The sequence below is a fragment of the Alexandromys fortis genome, unplaced genomic scaffold (assembly GCF_014885135.2).
Source record: "Alexandromys fortis isolate MF-2015 unplaced genomic scaffold, M_Fortis_MF-2015_v1.1 scaffold_161, whole genome shotgun sequence".
In the NCBI taxonomy this organism is placed as follows: Eukaryota; Metazoa; Chordata; class Mammalia; order Rodentia; family Cricetidae; genus Alexandromys; species Alexandromys fortis.
Genome location: NW_026068073.1, coordinates 1,727,025 through 1,744,428, shown reverse-complemented (window position 1 = coordinate 1,744,428; position 17,404 = coordinate 1,727,025). Strand labels below are relative to the sequence as shown.

General features: G+C 51.2%; 1 protein-coding gene and 1 long non-coding RNA gene across 3 annotated transcripts; one reads left to right on the top strand and one right to left on the bottom strand.

Moving 5' to 3' along the window:
• Positions 1 to 296: 296 nt before the first annotated feature.
• On the bottom strand, positions 297 to 5,816 carry Nr1h2 (nuclear receptor subfamily 1 group H member 2). 2 transcript variants are annotated; one of them, XM_050121439.1, is made up of 10 exons: positions 5,671 to 5,816; positions 5,425 to 5,556; positions 4,421 to 4,478; positions 4,236 to 4,349; positions 3,743 to 4,033; positions 3,394 to 3,650; positions 3,134 to 3,313; positions 2,403 to 2,502; positions 1,047 to 1,255; positions 297 to 797 (listed from the first exon to the last, which is right to left on the bottom strand). In XM_050121439.1, the coding sequence occupies exons 3-10, from the start codon at positions 4,458 to 4,460 to the stop codon at positions 651 to 653; spliced, it is 1,338 nt and encodes a 445-aa protein (XP_049977396.1). In that variant the 5' UTR covers positions 4,461 to 4,478; positions 5,425 to 5,556; positions 5,671 to 5,816; the 3' UTR covers positions 297 to 650. The 2 variants fall into 2 exon arrangements, with proteins under 2 accessions (XP_049977396.1, XP_049977397.1); XM_050121440.1 differs by having other exon boundaries at positions 3,743 to 4,024; positions 5,671 to 5,815.
• A 2,787-nt stretch (positions 5,817 to 8,603) lies between these two features.
• On the top strand, positions 8,604 to 16,975 carry LOC126488094 (uncharacterized). The gene is made up of 2 exons (XR_007588582.1): positions 8,604 to 8,694; positions 16,146 to 16,975. It is a non-coding gene; the product is annotated as an uncharacterized lncRNA (long non-coding RNA).
• Positions 16,976 to 17,404: the final 429 nt, after the last annotated feature.

The window sequence follows — 17,404 nt, the reverse complement described above, 5'->3', positions numbered from 1 at the left end:
GCAAGAAAAGGCTTTCTCAGTTTCCCTAAGTGTTCCCGCTTAACTTCTGTTGCCACACAAATCCCTTCCTGGCTTGTTTATGACATTCATGGCCAGATGCTCAGCTCCAGCTCTGGAAACCTGCCCCCATAAAGATACTCTCCCCTTGCAGATGGCCCTCCAGTGCCTCAAATTATGCTGTGCAAGGCCACCTCTCTTCAGCTGTGCACCCAGTCCACTCCCAAGTCCCCCAGACTAAGAGTCAACTGGGCAAGGAGGTGACCCACCCCTTCCACTTCTCACACGGAGCTAAGGGCTGACTTGTACTCAGACTTTATTTCTTGTTTTTGTTTTTATTAAATAAAAAGGGGAGAAGAGGGGACCTGTGGTCTCCCACTGTGGAGAGACACCAGCCTCTTCCCACTCAAGGTGCATGGCATGGGAGGCTGAGGTGTAAGCTGGGTGGGAGGGAGCTGGAGAAGGCCAGAGGCTAGGACCTGTGACCCTCATCCCCCCTGGAAGACTCGGTGGGTCGGGAGGGGCCTCCTGGTGCAACTGCCAGTGCTGAGCCCCTCAAGGATGGGCCGTGACTATGTCCTCCCACCCCAGGAGGAAAGGCGAAGCGTCCATGTGCAAGAAGATGCCACCAAGACGGGCACTCATGGCGGCCCCTATTCATGCACATCCCAGATCTCAGACAGCAAAGGCGGCAGCTTCTTGTCCTGGAGTCGCAATGCAAAGACCTGCTCCGAGTGCACGGAACTGAGGGTGCGCAGGCTCACCAGCTTCATGAGCATTCGCGGGAAGCGGAGCTGGTCCTGCAGGGGGAAGAGGAGGGAGGTATGTGCTGCTGGGGGCACTGCCCCACCAGACCAGCTAAGTCCTGAGAGTGCTCGGGTAACTTCGAATCCAACCCAGAAGTTGGAACGTCTCTACTGACCCTGTAACAGATGCAGCTGAGACTAGGATCCAAGAAGAAAGGAAGACCCCAGGCTCAGCATGCCCCAACGTGCACCACCTAGTGCCAGCACCAAGCCTGCCCTGCTAGGGAATGGCAGCTCCCGTACCTGTGGCCGCTTGATGCGTGTATAGGAGAGGAGAGCCTCCACGTAGGGCTGCTGCAGTGCCTCCACACGGCTGGGCTCCTGCACGTTGGGTCGGTCCGCTGAGAAGATGTTGATGGCAATGAGCAGGGCGTACTCTGCGTCGTCCAGGCCCAGCCGACGCATGGCCCGAGAAAACTCGAAGATGGGATTGATGAACTCCACCTGCAAGCCTGCAAGCGTGGTCCCAGATCAGCTTCACACCCTGACCGTGGTTCCAGGGTCCACGGATGGTGAGGAGGAACAGCCAGTAACAGGCATTTCTGCTCCTTCCACGGCAGACCTATGAGTGTCTATTACATAGCAGCCAAGACAGCACCCACACCCTTCCTCCCTACATATGCCGGAAGGTCACATCCTCTCAGGTCCCAAATCTACCCTCATGGAGGCAGAGGGAAAGGGGGCAGGCCAAGCCACACACAAAAACCCCTAGTGGCTCCCACTGCGCAGGGGCAGACATGCTATGACTCACTCATGAACTACTATTTAAGTGTACCTATTGTGTGCCAGGTTTTGGAAGAGTGATTTAAAACCCAACCCACCCCCTTCTGTTGAGGGTAACAAATTCTAGGTTGCCCTAACCTACACAGTGAAACGACGAGAACAAAACAAAACCATCTGGGCAGGTTCCAGGGAAACTGGAGTTGTCCTCCACCTCCAAGCAGGAGACAGTGAATGCCAATCCCTAATGCTGGACTGTGCTGATGGGCGCACATTCAGATCCTGGGAGAGGCTGGACCAAGGAGGAGGATGGAGGTCGGTCAGATCCTCCTAGCAGAGGAAACATGGCCTGCTCTAAGGACAGACACGTTGGGAATGCAGTATCAGAGAACCACCGGTTCTTGTGAAGCTCTGAGCACGAGTGGCTGAGCCTGTGGCAGAGTGGGGTGGGATGGATGCCTAATAGTCTTTGCAGTCCCGTCTTCCTAGGCTTGGCTGCCTGGGGCTCCATGTGGTTCCTTCAAGGCTGCTACAGGGCCTTTACCCTTGGGGCAAATGCTCCTCTCCCCAACACCTAGCCTGCCAAGCCCACACCAGAAGAATCATAGGATGCTGTTGTATAGTGGAAGGGCTGGAGTCGTTCTTGAGAGACATGATGGGAAGCCCAAATTGGAGCTTGCTGCTCCATCCTCAGCCCGAATGTTTTACTCCGAGGCAGACAGCCAGGTGAGTTCCCAGGACAGAGCGCATGAGTCAGCCTCAGCAGTGGGTGCTTCTTCCTAATTTCTGCCAGAGTAGCAGGTGAGAGCAAAGGCCTCCCCATGCACCTGGCCTTGATAAACCTGGAGGTGCAACCCTGAGCCAGTGTCCTCCACAGACCTGCACGGTGGAAGTCATCCTTGCTGTAGGTGAAGTCCTTCAGGAACGTGATGCACTCTGTCTCGTGGTTGTAGCGTCTGGCTGTCTCCAGCAACATAATCTGGTGGTGACAAGGTACAGGCTCTCAGCTGGCCCAAAGTCAATGTGCTAAGACCAACTACCTGCCCACCCTCTGCCAGGCCACATTCCTAGCCTTCCTTCCTCCCCCTCTGCCGCCCACTCACGGCCCATCCAAGGACACTTGCCCCATATAATCACGAGGTGGAGGCTAGCGTTTGGACTCTTAGCACTTAGACCAGAGCTTTGCATACAGCTGACATCCAATACTTCCTCACTATCCTTGATTTGGCTCAAATATCCATTCCTTGGAAAAGTCCTGTGGGAGCTGTACAGTGGTGGTGCACACCTTTAATTCCAGCACTCAGGAGGCAGAAGTAGGTGGATCTCTGTGAGTTCAAGGCCAGCCTGGTCTAGGACAGGGGCCAAAGCTATAGTGGAACTCTGTCTCGAAAACCCCAAAAGGAAAAGTCCTGGGGGAATATTTTCTCTTTACCAGCCCATCATTATTTTCTACCTCAGCCCATTCCCCTTTTGTCCCCAGCTGGCTCACTGGAGGCCCCAGCTATCTTGTTAGGACTGAACACTCCTGCTGACCACATCCCACAAGGGTTAAGTAAGACCCATTGGCACTACATTCAGCTCTGGGCTCTGTTCTAAAGCCTGGCCATTACCTCGATGGTGGATGCCTTCAGGAGGGCGATCTGGTCCTCCCGGCCCAGCTGCAAGAACCCTGGCACCTGCTTGGCAAAGTCCACAATCTCCTGGACCGAGATGATGGCCAGCTCCGTGAAGTGGGCGAAGCGCTGCTGACGAGCATCTCGGGACTGAGGGTCTGCACCCAAGGGCCAGGGCTGGGACACAGGAGACCAGAGTCACATGGGGACTCTCCTGCCCTATAAGTCCCTGCCCACAGGGCTGAGCAAGGCAATACCGTGACTTTGGGCTGGTCGGAGAAAGAGCGCTTGTTGCACTGCAGCTGCGCAGCAACCAACTGCTGGATCATCAGCTCTTGCGCCGCTGTCAGCTGGATGCCTTCCCCTTCCCCGGAGCCCTGGCCGCCTGCTTCAGACTTGCCAGGGGAGGCTATAGGCCGGGCAGAGCTGCTTGATGCTGGCTCAGTCGAAGGTGGCTGCTGTTGCTGCTGCTTCTGAATCTTTTTCTTTCGAATCTGCTCCTCAGAAAGCACGCCTGCATGCCGGAGAGTGAACCTCAGTGGTGGAGCGCACCCGCACTGACTCCCCCTCTCAGAACGCCCCCGTCTTTCCCTTCCCCGCACTCACACTGCTCCCGCATGCCAGCCTCCTTGCACTTGCGCAGCCTGCAGAGCTGGCACTTGCGCCGCATAAAGGCGTCCATCTGGCAAGCTCCACTGCCCCGACAGGCATAGCGCCCAGCTCCACCATGAACTACGCTGCGCCGGAAGAAGCCTTTGCAGCCTTCGCAACTGAGCACATTGTAGTGGAAGCCCGAGGCCTTGTCCCCACACACGCGGCACAGCTCGTGACCCAGCATCTTCGGAGCCGGACCCTTCTTTCGCTTGCGCTCAGGCTCATCCTCTGGCTCTAAGATGACTTGGGGTGAGCAGAGCCCATGAGAGAGAGAGTGACAAAGACAGAAAGCAGTCTAGCGACAGGCCATGGGAGGTCCCGAAGTGAGGGTGAGGACAGGGCTGCAACAGCAAGGGAAAGATCTGCAGGTCGGTAGCCCCCCGAGAATGAGTCAGAGAAGTCAAAGGGAAACAGAAGGAAAAGCCCATCTGTCTCCCTGTCTCACCTACGATGTAGGCAGAGCTGGCCCCTTCAGAGCCTGGAGGGGCGTCAGTCTCCTGCCCCTCCTCCTTGATGGTGGGCGAAGCCGAGGAGGTACTGGGCTGAGGAGAACCATTCCCTAGATGGGAGAGGGGACAGTGAGTTTCTCCTGCACTGTGGGGGGCCCTGTAGGGGAAGTGGGTCACTCACCAGGCGCCGGTGTATCCAGAGAACTTGTGGGGGAAGACATGGTGGGTCACGAAGCAGCCTGTTGAACACAGGGGACCCAGCCAATTACAGGTCATGATAGGGGTGCTTCTCCTTCCAAGGCTCGAGGTCTCTTTTGTGATAAGATCTCATGCTTAAGGCTGAACCTCTCAAACATCTCCTGCCTCGACCTCTCAAAGGCTGGCATCACAGGGCTGTGCCACTACACCTCAGTGCTTATACTTCTATACTGAGCTGCCACTGCCAGCCCTAGTCCCGTACAAACATCCGACCGACTTTAACAATGCCCACCCACTTCTTCAGCCCAGTCCACTGTTCGCTCCTCCTATGAATCATGACCCGCCATGACAGTTTCCACTGCTTTAACACCAAGAGAGCCCAACAATTCTCAAGTTCTTCTTTTGTGTGCTCCCACTGCGCTCCTGTCATACGCCATCCTTACTTTGACCCGCCCTTCCCATCAGGCCACAACCTATGCCCTCCTACTACAGGTTTCGTCAGGGTTTTGCTCCACCCCAATACAGACCCCTGATCTTACCCTATCAGGACTCTTGGTACTCCATTCCCACAATTGGGCATATACCCAAAAGTTTTGCCCGCTCCAGCCTAGGTCCCACCCATACCAATCCCTAGAAGCCAATCATAGGCTTTTATCTGTCATGCCCTCTATGCGAATGACTCCAAGCTCCACCCACTTAACTTCAGGCCCCGCCTACCAGGAACCAATCAAGATTTCCCAATGCTATGCCCCACCCATTAGCCTCGCCCCCTACTCACCAATCATACTTTTCCGTGTCCATTCCTTCTCTTTACCCCTGGGTCCAAGCCCCCACCAATGAGCCAGGCCCCGCCCCAAGGAGCAACATCCACGGCTCAGGAACCTTCAATCAGACTTTATCTACACCATGCCCCGCCCCATCTGCTTCCCCTTTCACCAATCATAGGCTTCGCCTACACGACACCACGCCCCGCAGAGCCACGCCCACCTCACTCCAGACCCCGCCCCTCTCCGAGCACCAGGGGGAGGCGGGGCTCATGACTGCACCGGCGGTCTTGAAGTGGTGGGGCGCGCGGGCCTCCTACTCCGTTGCCCTGGAAACGGCCGCGGGAGGCGGGAGCTGCGGCAGAGGGAGGGAAGCGGGTGCGCGCTGAGCGGGACCGCGGCCGCCCGCGGACCCTGCCCAGCCCCACCTGCTCCGCCGCCCCCTGCGCATTTGCCACCGTGTCCGCACCCGTAGTTGCTCCCCCTCAGCACTTCCGAAGTAACTTCTGAAGCCGGGGAGTAGCTCGGAGCAACAGCGCTGGCTGAGCGCAAAGCAAAAGTAACTTCGCCACTTCTTCCGGCAACCCCGCTTTACGTCACTTCCGGATATAGGCGGGCCGGGAAAGGTGACGGACTTCCGGTCTACACGGCCGCCACCGAACCAGTGTCCTGTCCGGAAGTGGCACGCTTACGGGAAGTTTGTTTTTTTCGGTAGTTCCCCTCGCGGATTCTCAGAAAAATGTTCCGGAAAGTTCTTTTGTTTCTTTTCACACTTGGCTAATGAAGCATGCTTTTACCCTTTGAGTAGTTTAAAGTTCTCTCCTTCTGTAACAGTGCTGCACGGTTTTTTTTTATTTTTGTTTTGATCTGTGAGACAGGATCTCTTGAATTTCTGATTTTCCTGCCTCTGCCTCCCTCTAGTTGCGACAGCAGATCCACTTCCAGCCCTGCATATTGGTTCTAAATAAGTTAAATTTGGAGATGACAAGATGGTTCAGCAGGTAAAGGCACTTGCCCCAAGTCTGAGGACCTGAGTTCGATTCCCTGATCCCTCACTTGGAAGAACCGACTATCCAAAATTGTAAGCACCTCGCCACACGTGCTTACACAAACACACACACAATGCATAAATAAATGTCATAAAGATAAGTTAACATACAGTGGTGGACCAAAAACTAAAACCCAGGGTGTAGCATGTGCTAGGTAAGCACCCAGACACAGCTACAGCCTCAGCCCCTCAAAACATAAAGCTTCCGTTAGGTCTCAAGCCTAGGACAAACGGCTGGTGTGTCTATTAATATGAGAGCCGACCTAGCCACCAGATTCTCCCAGCTTCCCTATCCCTCCCTGGGACTGGCTACAGGGCAGGACTGGCATACCATGGCCCCATCTGTTAAGATGGGAGGAGAAAGACCACTGACCCAAATCATCATGGCCAAATTAATTCAAACAAGCAGTTAATTAAAGCAAGCTGTTGTATCTGTGTATGCCGGCAGCCTCGCTGTAAGGTGGGGTCTGAGTGGTTGCCACGGATGTGAGGAAGACAAGGCTTTTTTAGGTCAGAGGTAGGGGTTTCCAAATGGGGGGGTTGGCAGCCAAAATTGGTGGGATTGAAGGAGTTTGCCCTAAGGACTTCCTGAAGCAAAGACATGACCGTAAGGTGGGCACAGCAACAGGCAGTCATAATGGCCTTTAGACGCCGAGGTAGGGCTGTAAGGGGGGCCATAAACAGCATTGGAAACAAAGCCGTGACTGCCATTCCTGGAGCACACAGTACAGAACCATTTGTAGCCAAGGCTGCCGGTGGGTGCAGCCTAATTCTTGAGAAACAGAGTTAATCATACACAGGAATGAACTTCATTTGTCTTAAAAAAAAAAAAAAAAAGACTTTTAAAGTTGGTTCTTCATGCCCTAAATTTCCCCAGCCCAGGGGCTGGGCCTGCCCTTCCCGCAGTTGCCTTTCCCTGTATAATCCAGCCATTTCGGTTACCCGGGCCTTCCTCTACCCTTTACTCTCTTGCCTCTGTGAATAGGCACCGTGACCATGGCAACTCTTACAAAAGAGAACATTTGATTGAGGTGGTGGTTTACCATTCCAGAGGTTTAGTCCATTACCATCAAGGTAGGACATGGTGAGCTGCAGGCAGATATGGTCCTGGAGAGGAGCTGCTACAACAGGAAGCAGACTGTCTCACTGCGCATGGCTTGAGCATAAGAGACCTCAAAGCCTGGCTCCAGAGTGACACACTTCCTTCAACAAGGCCACACCTCATAATAGTGTCACTCTTTTGGGGAGCCATTTTCTCTCAAACCACCACACACACACACACACACACACACACACACACACACACACACCCTCCTCACATAGCTTGACTCAGGGTCATGTTTCCTCTGGCCTCTCCTAGATGTCTCTACCTCTAACTATGTCTCCTTTCATCTACAATAACCTTTCTCCTCCACCATACCTAGGAACAGTCATGGTCTCCTTTTTTAACTTTTCATTGAGCTTCACGATGGGAAAACATAATATAAAAAGGCACATGAGTGCAGGCACATGCCTGGAATAAGCACACAAGCGGTGGGGCCGATCTGAACTAGGTAGTGAGACCTTATCATCAGCTCGATATCAGCAGGTAGCCTAGATACCCACCGCCATAAAAGTAATAATAACAACTTTCCACAGAAGATCGAAATACTCGTATGGAGTCCAGATGGGAAAGATCCAGGTTTGCTTCCCCCACCATCCCCTGATGGAAAATTCAATCTTTATTAAATGCAAATGCCTGCTTTTATTTCTTTTTGAAGATATGATCTCTCCATCCTAGCATCCTGGAACTCTTTGAAGACCAGACTGGCCTCCAACTCAGAGATCCTCCTGCCTCTGACTCATGAGTTTGGGATTTAAAGTGTCGCAAGCTTCACCCCAAACCCCTGCCATCCATATACCCAAAGAGTCTGGAATGTTCTGGAGGAAGCTCCACCCCAAACCCTCTCCCCCATCTCTCTCCAAACCCTACTACATCTCCGAACATTCTGATGACCCATCCCCCAGAGATGCTCAAGACCACTCCCACAGGGGATTTAAACTGCTCCCAGAAGGCAGACTATGGTTTTCTAGTCCTCCTTTCCCTCCTGGCTCCTCTCTGTGGGGCTGGAAAATCATCCGGGAACGTTTTATCCTTTAAACCTGTTTTTTTTTCCTAATTCGGTTTGACTTATTTGGTCTGATTTCGGTTGCTGCATCAGTGGAGAGTGATGGAGGAAGGTCATTGGCTAATAAAGAAACTGGCTTGGCCTATTTTATTGGTTAGAACATAGGTGGGTGGAGTAAACAGAAGAGAATGCTGGGAGGAAGAGGAAGTGAGGTCAGAAGTAATGCAGCTCCTCTCAGCCAGATGCCTCAGACAGAGAGGCATGCTCCACTCTCCCGGGCAGATGCATGCAATGAAGCTCCTCCGACCCAGGATGGACGTAGGCTAGAATCTTCCCGGTAAGCGCACCTTGGGGTGCTTACACAGATGATTAGAAATGGGCTAAATTAATATGTGAGAATTAGCCTAGAAGAGGCTAGATAGAAATGGGTCAAGCAGTCTTTAAATGAATACAGTTTGTGTGTTGTTATTTCGGGCATAAGCTAGCAGGCGGCCGGGGTGCTGGGGACGCAGCCCCGCCGCCGCTCCTTATTTCAACAGGAGAGGCTTATGGGCTACAGAAACCGTTCACCTCAGTCCTGCAATGAAGCTGGCCTGCTCTGAGATCCAGCCATCAATCTGGCAGGGCAAATGCCTGGCTGGGGTGCCTATTAACGTATCAACGTGGATGCTGGTCTCTCAGCACCAACACCTGCTATAGAGTTACCCCTCCCCCTCAGCCTCCCTAGCCCGAGCTTTACTTCTCTTCCCTCAGCTTCCTTTTTCTATACAACCCAGCCGTTTTGACTACGTGTCCTCTTGCTCTCTTGGTCCTCTGGCCTCTTGGTTCCTGGTTCCTCTCTCTTCCTCTCCCACTACCCCATTCCCATGGCCCAGTTTATTCTGCTGGTCAACTTCAGTATGGATCCTTCCAGAAACCTCTGGCTGTTTTCTCCCTCAGATCTACAGTAGACCTTCTTCTCAACCATGCAGAGCAGTCCTGTCCTCAGTTTTTTAATTCAATATATATACACACATATATGTGTATGTGTGTTTATGTGTGCAGTTCGAGGCCAGCCTGGTCTACAAGAGCTAGTTCTGGGACCGGCACCAAAGCTACAGAGAAACCCTGTCTCGAAACCCCCCCCCCCAAAAAAAATTTTTTTTCTGACTTATTTAACTTTATTTTGTGTGCAATAGTGTGAAGGTGTCAGATCACCCAGGACATGAATTTACAGACACTTATCAGCTGCCATACGCGTGCTGGAAATTGAACCCAGGTCCTCTGGAAGAGCAGTCAGTGCTCATAACTATTGAGCCGTCTCTCTAGCCCCACAGATGTATTTAATATTCATTATATTAGTAAACTGTCACATGCTGTTTGAATTCACTGAGTAGTTGGGTCTAGATTCAGGGTTGCCCCCCCCCCCTACCCAAACATATATGACTTAGTGTTCTCCAAAACCCCTTGTCTGGGGTTGCGCTGATTCCCTGGGCCCTCTGAGACAGGAAAAGGAGGACACCACCACCCCAGAGCAAAGGACCCAACCACTGTTTATCCCAGCATGTGTGTCCCGTGCATTTCTGCAGTTTGCTCTGTCATTACCATGACGGGCGAGTGATTGCATGCGTGTTGAGGTCACTGCAGTGTGCCCGTGCTGGGAAGCTAGTAGGTCTGGTAGCTGAAGAAAACTGACTTCCCATACTGATGGCCTGTGTTGGCTCTGGCCAGGCCAGGCTGTGGGTTGGTCCATCATTACCTAAGAGCTGGTTCTGCCAGCTCCTACTGGAATCTTTTATACTTGAGTGATGGGTGTGTTTTGTTTTGTAACAAGGTGTTACTATGCAGACCCAGGCAGCTGTTTTGTAACAAAGTGTTACTATGCAGACCCAGGCAGCTCTCCAACTCTGTCCTGCCTCAGCCTCCCGAGAGCTGGAATTACAGATATTAATCTCCCCTCTTGGTCTTGGGGGACGTTTTGGTTCTAAGCATCAGAAACTGCAGGGCTTGCGAATCCTGGACATTTTTCTTAAATGTGTGTGTGTATGTGTATATATGTGTGTGTGTGTGTATTATGCTTGCCTACATATACTTTTTAAAAATATTTTATTTAATGTATTGCTGAGTGTTTTGCCTGTATGTAGTTCTATGTACCACCTGTATGCCTTGTGCAGGTGGAGGCCAGAAGAAGGCATCAGATCTCCCTGGAACTGAAGTCATAGATAGTGAGCCACCGTAAGGGTGCTTTCAATCAAATCTTGGGTCCTCTGTAAGAAGAGTCAGCTAGTGCCCTTTATCCCTGAGTCATCTGTCTACCCCTGTTCCTGGGCTTTCATATCCACTGAGAAGGAGAAAATAACAGGAGGCAACAGACCAGAGGGACAAAAACAGAATCAGGCAGTGGAGAAAAAGGTCCTCTCTGTTAGTAGTTTTGAGGGGCCAGTGGCCTTGGGGTCCCTGGTTGTGCGCCTAGCCAGTCCAGCTTTTTATCCGAGTCTCCTTATGCACCAGGTTCCGGTCCCATAACACATCTAATACACCTTTATTTTCGTTAATGATTTTGCTGAGATTTTGCTCACTGGACAGTTGACCTATTTTGAATTTTACCAAAAAATGCAACTATATTTAAAGAGTTTTCACCAAGTTTTGCAACCTTCACTATAATAAATTTTAGAACATTTTTGTTCACCCCACAAAATAATCCAGCCATTAGCAGTTGAGCTCTGTCACGAGCCATTTCCCCCTAAAAATCATTACAGGAACCATCACCCTGGGGAGTCTGCAGGGAACCCCACACCCATAATTATGTTCTATTGAGAGAACCTGCCCCACATCCAATTAACTTATCTGTTAGCGGAACGCGCCTCACTTTCCAGCTATCCAGGGAACCAGGTGTGGCAACTTGTGACTTCTTGGCCTACCTCCTGGCCTATGTGACCTGGAACATGCAAGAGTCCAGTTTCCCTACCCTACAGGGACTATATAAGCAGCAACCATGATCCTAATAAACAGGGGCTTTGACAAATCTGCTTAGCCTCATTCTTCTGTCCTAGCTCATTCCCTTCCAGGTAGCGCCCCTCCAAGACCCTGGAATAACTGATTGCAGGGTGGGTTACAAACCCCTAGACTGAGTAACCCACCCAAACGCAATCGACAGAGCTCAGTTCTCCTGTCCCACACTGGTCGCTAGGCAACCAACCATCAATCAACTTTCTGTCTCCATGGGGTATGGCCATTCTGGAAATGTATTGGAAGTCGAATCCTAGAACTTATTCTCTGTGACTGGCATTGTTTGTACTGTGTACTATTTTCAAGGTTCATCTATGTTGCCCACGTATCAGTCTTTTTGTATGTTTGTGGTTGCATGTTTATTGTACGGATATACTACACGCCATTTATTTACCACTGGCCACCATTTGGGTGATTTCTACTGCAGGCAACTGCAGCAAACACTGAAAGGAAGCAAGGCCCAGGACGCACCAAGACCAGGTTCTCAGCACAGAGATGTATTTGTCCCTCATGCCCTCGTCTCTCTAGGTTTCTCTCAGCTCTTACTAAGAACTGCAGCTTCAGCCCGGAGGTGGTGGCACACGCCTTTAATCCCAGCACTTGGGAGGCAGAGGAAGGCGGATCTCTGCGAGTTCGAGACCAGCGTGGTCTACAAGAGCTAGTTCCAGGACAGGCCACAAAGCTACAGAGAAACCCTGTCTCGAAAAACCAAAGACAAAAAAACATAAAACAAGAAAGAAAGGAAGGAAGGGAGGGAGGGATGAAGGAAGGAAGGAAGGAAGGAAGGAAGGAAGGAAGGAAGGAAGGAAGGAAGGAGAGAGAGAGAAAAAAAATGGTCTACATAGGGAGTTCAAGGACAGGCTCCAAACTACAGAAAAAAAAAAAACCAGTCAAATTTGTCCTTCTTGATCTCTGATGATGTTGAAGGGTGAGTATTTTACAAACACCCAGCTTTCTGGTCATTCTATCTATCCCATGTGTACAGTTTGGTGTGCCGACAGCCTTCGCGCTCTAAGAGATTTGGAGTTTCTAAAGGTCATGAGAAATAGACAAGTTATCTAGGTCAGGGAAAAATGAGATACAAATTGTGCAGGTCTAAGAAAGTCATCTAAAGTATATAAAGTCTAAAATACGAAAGCTTAAGTTATGAGATCTGAGAACGTATGTAAGTCCGAGAAAAAAGTCAAGACAAGTCTAAGAACTCCTCTCGGTGCCTCCAGCTCCTTACACAGGGCATGCTCCAATACACAACCCCGACCCACCCCTCCAGACTCCCCCTGCTCCAGTACACAACCCCGACCCACCCCTCCAGACTCCCCCTTGCAAAGTTTTCTTTCCTGCTCCCTTCTCACTTCCTCAGGATCTGTTCCCTCACTCGGAAAGGCTGTTCTCTCCAAAATTGGCATGAGCTCTGCCTTCCACCCCAGCAACAGCTCCCAGACACCCTACACCCTTTGTCTCCCTTTCCTCAGCCTCTAATCTGTACACACCCACTCTCCAGAATCCCCAAACCCTTCTCACCCTCTGCCCACTTCTTTAGTCAGCCCACTGTATGGGGTACCACAGTATGGGGTACCACTGTGTGGAGTACCACTGTATAGGGTACCACCGTATGGGGTACCACTGTATGGGGTACCACCGTATGGGGTACCACTGTGTGGGGTATCACCATATGGGATACCACTGTGTGGGGTACCACCGTATGGGGTGCCACTGTGTGGGGTACCACTGTATAAGGTACCACTGTGTGGGGTACCACCATATGGGGTACCACTGTATGGGGTGCCACTGTATGGAGTACCACTGTATGGGGTACCACCGTATGGGGTACCACCTCTCCATTCCGTACTGCACATCATGAACCTCTCCCTCTCTATGACACCTGCAGACCCTCTGCCTGCATCTCCAAACCCAACACCCATGCCCTTCACCGGCCTAGGCTTCAAACCCATCATTCAGTCCCCTAACCCAAGCAGTTTTTATACCTCACTTATATTGACAGTCCAAAACCAAAACCTAGTGGAACCTCCCACCTAATCCAAGACCTACACTCGGTTAACACTGCCATTATCCTTCTCCACCATATGGTCACCTCCATATGCCCCTTTCCAGACCGTCTGGACCTGGCTTGCCCCCCTTTTCCCTGCTGCCTGCTTCAGTATGTAGAGGGCTTCCTCCTTTGCAGTCCTTCCCTCTCTGAGAGCCAACCTGACACTACCTCACGCCGCCTCAGTTTCCTCAGCTCCAGGGTTACCCAGGTCACCTACCTAAGATTCTCTCTCAACACCTGGCCATCTTTGCTCCTCATCTCTGTCCTCAGCCCGTTTCTTCCACTCACGGGTCCTTAGATACTCACCCCTGGTATATTCCCTATAGCAACCAGCTTCCGGGCTTCTCCTGAGCACTTTCCTCCCACCCACAAACAATTCATCAAACTTAAATTGCTGTCCTTTCTGCCCCAGTCCTCTGCCTCCCAGATCCATCCTCATACCTCCCAAATACATAGACACTTCCTAGGACCGACCTTTGCCCCTGTCACTTAACTTGTGGAGACCCAAAAACTGGGAGCCTATTTCCACCTTATCTGAAGGTCGGAGAGTTTTAGCTTGTTCAATTGTTGGCAACAAGTGTGGCCTGCACATCCAGACCTACGGTGTGGTTACTTGGTCATTTTGATACTAAGATGGCCCGCACAGGTAGATCCTTGACCAATGGTCAGGACTTTTAAGTGTACTTTCACCCCTTCTTAGAAATAGAGGGTTTGACCTTGGGAGTGACAGCCTTCCCGGGACACTTGGCCTAGGGTGGGTTCACTGCCTAAACAAGGGAATGCTAATGACTTGATATCTCAAAGTATTGAAGTAAAAACTGTTCTAGTTGCTCATTGTTGCCAAGGCTTTTGTCTTCTTCCCTGTTGTCTCGGGTATAAAAGTATGTGGGGAAGGAACTGCAGAGTTCCACTCTGAGTTGCCCTCCGATTACTATCCTACCTCTTAGTGGTTCTTTCTTATCTCTGTTCCTCCTACTGAATGCTTTTCTAACCCTCACGCTCCCACCCTGGGACATGCAAGTTCGCCACGGCTAGGATCACGGCAGAAGTCACTCCAAAATGGTGGCCCCCGATATGACCTCTCCAAAACTCTTGAGAGTACTGTCTCAAACTGGCCTCCTTGTTTCCACACTTGCTGCAGTTACACCTCAATCGTAAACAAACCCCGAGATCCCTCCAACAATCTAGTCCCACCTCTAGCTCCCTCAACTCCTAGCTTCCAATGGATCCCCAATTCCTTCCGTGGCCTCGGAGTCTATCCCTCCAAAATTCCCTTATCAAAAACTCCTCCCGCTGGGCTGGAGAGATGGCTCAGAGGTTAAGAGCATTGCCTGCTCTTCCAAAGGTTCTGAGTTTAATTCCCAGCAACCACATGGTGGCTCACAACCATCTGTAATGGGGTCTGGTGCCCTCTTGGCCTGCAGGCATACACACAGACAGAATATTGTATACATTAAAAAATAAATTAAAAATAACCTCCTCCCGCTCCTTGCCTGTCCTCCACACTCATCCCTCTGCTTCAGCGCTCCCCAGATCCTCTTCCCTCCTTCTGGAAACTGTCAAAGATCTCCTCGCCGTCCCTCCCACACAAGAATGTCCTCTAGCTACTTCTGCCTACAGCTTCCTATGAAAGGCAGCTCCTTCCTGTCAGACTCCCACATCAGACTGGCCCCTCCACGATCAATAAAGATAGTAATTGCACCAACATGACGGTCAGTCAAGCCAGACTCACCCCACTTCCCTCCAGGCTACCTTTCTGCATAACCCAGATAACAACAAACTTAACCCTCCTCCAACATGGAATATTTTGTAGCACAATTCATAAAAACCCAGAGGCAGATATTGGGGTTCAACGTGAAGATCAGAAAAGCAAAAGCAATGAAACCGCTAGAGAGCTCTCACCTCTTGAAGTCTGCAGACCGAAGGACGAGTTCCTGTCTCCTCCACTCAGTCTTCGCTAGTGCCGGGATTACAGGTGTGGGCCACCAGTCCTTGGCGTGCGTGGCTGACTAGTGTGGCTGTTTTGCACTGACCTTCAGGCAAGTTTTTTTTATTAAATTTATTTTTTAAGACACAAATAATACACCACTACATTTCACTGTGTTCAGGACCTGCTCTTTCTCACCGTTCTCTCCCAGAATGCCCCCCATGGCTTCAGCGTTCTCTGTGCCCACCCTCCGCGCCATCCATTGCCAGAGATAACCCAGTTGCCAATGCCCACCTCCCAGTTACTGACTGCTTGTCCCCTTCACCATCCCCATCCCCATTTGGGAACCAAAGCCAAGTTCTCTCAATCTTTCCACACCAATCCTCAAAATCTGTTACAGACTGTGCCTATCACTGTTTGCCAAGAGCCACTCCCATCATCCATGTCCCTAAAATGTCTCAATTTCAAAACCTACCTGGACACCCCAGGAAAGACTATTCTGATGTAATGGAAGCCCCTCAAACTGTATTCCCCTACATACACACAACCAGTCGCTGCTCCCACAAATAACCTTATATAACCTATCTAAATTTCCCTGGCTCCTCTCAAGGACTCTCAAACAGACTCCAGATAAGTACTCTTGCCAACCAACAACCTAAGTTTTCCTGCCTATTACCTATTCCTGAGGGTGGAACCTGATCTTGGGATTCCTCTTCTCAAGTACCAGGACCATGGGCCTAACAGTGTCAAATGTACACCTAAGATAAAATATTTTCCCCTAAACTCCTTAACTTTACCTCTGTCCCTATTTCGTCTGTCCCAGCAGACTGTGTGTCAGCTCCAGACTCCACTCCAGACTCCAGCTCCAGCTCCAGACTCCAGCTCCTGCTCCTCCTCTAGCTCCTGCTTCAGCTCCTGCTCCAGACTCCAGACTCCAGTTCCTGCTTCAGCTCCTGCTCCAGCTCTAGACTCCTGCTCTAGCACCAACTCTAGCTCCAGCTCCTGCTTCAGCTCCAAAGTCCAGCTCCAAAGTCCAGCTCCAGAGTCCAGCTCCAGACTCCAGCTCCTGCTCCAGCTCCAGACTCCAGCTCCAGCTCCCGACTCCAGTTCCTGCTCCAGCTCCAGATCCTGCTCCAGCTCCAGCTCCAGACTCCAGCTCCTGCTCCAGACTCCAGACTCCAGCTCCTGCTCCAGCTCCAGATCCTGCTCCAGCTCCAGACTCCAGCTCCTGCTCCAGACTCCAGACTCCAGACTCCAGTTCCTGCTCCAGCTCCAGATCCTGATCCTGCTCCTGCTCCAGCTCCAGACTCCAGCTCCAGCTGTTTCCTCAAAATCTACATCCTGGTCTAGCCACCTAGACTACATTTCCCTAAGCTGGGATGAACTTGCCGAACCTGGACACTGACTGACACAGCCAGTTCTTCTCAACCTTGACCAATAACAAATCTTCCTTGGGTCCCTAACAACACTGCCCCAAATGTCAGCAGGAAGCAGAGAGAAAAACACCCACTTTCCCCACAACCAGTGACCCAATAATCAATTGGAAACGTGGGGATGAAGAACTCCAGCCACCCTGAGCATAGCAGACAAGGCTCTGCCCTTCACCCACCCCCTCTTCTTTGCTAAACCAATAGATTACATTCCCTCAAGGTCTACCCCCTTGCTTAGCCATTTCTTCCTCCAGATGCTGACTACCAAGGTTCAGCTGTCAAAGTCCTGAAGTTCAGCAATCAAATCCCCCTTCAATGCCTTAGTTAACATGCCCAATCAAAATTAACCAACTTATCCTAACACAGGGTTCCCCTCTTATCTTTATAAACTGCCGTTTGCCTATGGGATGAGTCTGTTTCTTCTCTATCTAGAGGCAGTACTTTGTCCCTCTGGGCAAATATCCCCCTCCCTTCCCTTGTTCTTTTCTCCTCGTCCCTCGTCCTCTGTCTCCTGTCTGTGTCTTTGTCCCTTATTTCCTGCCTTTTGTTCCTCTGGGGTCGACAAATCTCCTTTGTGCTGAGAACTTGGCTTTGGTGTGTCCTGGGCCGTCCTTTGCATTAGATACTGATGTACAAGAGTTGTTCATTTTAT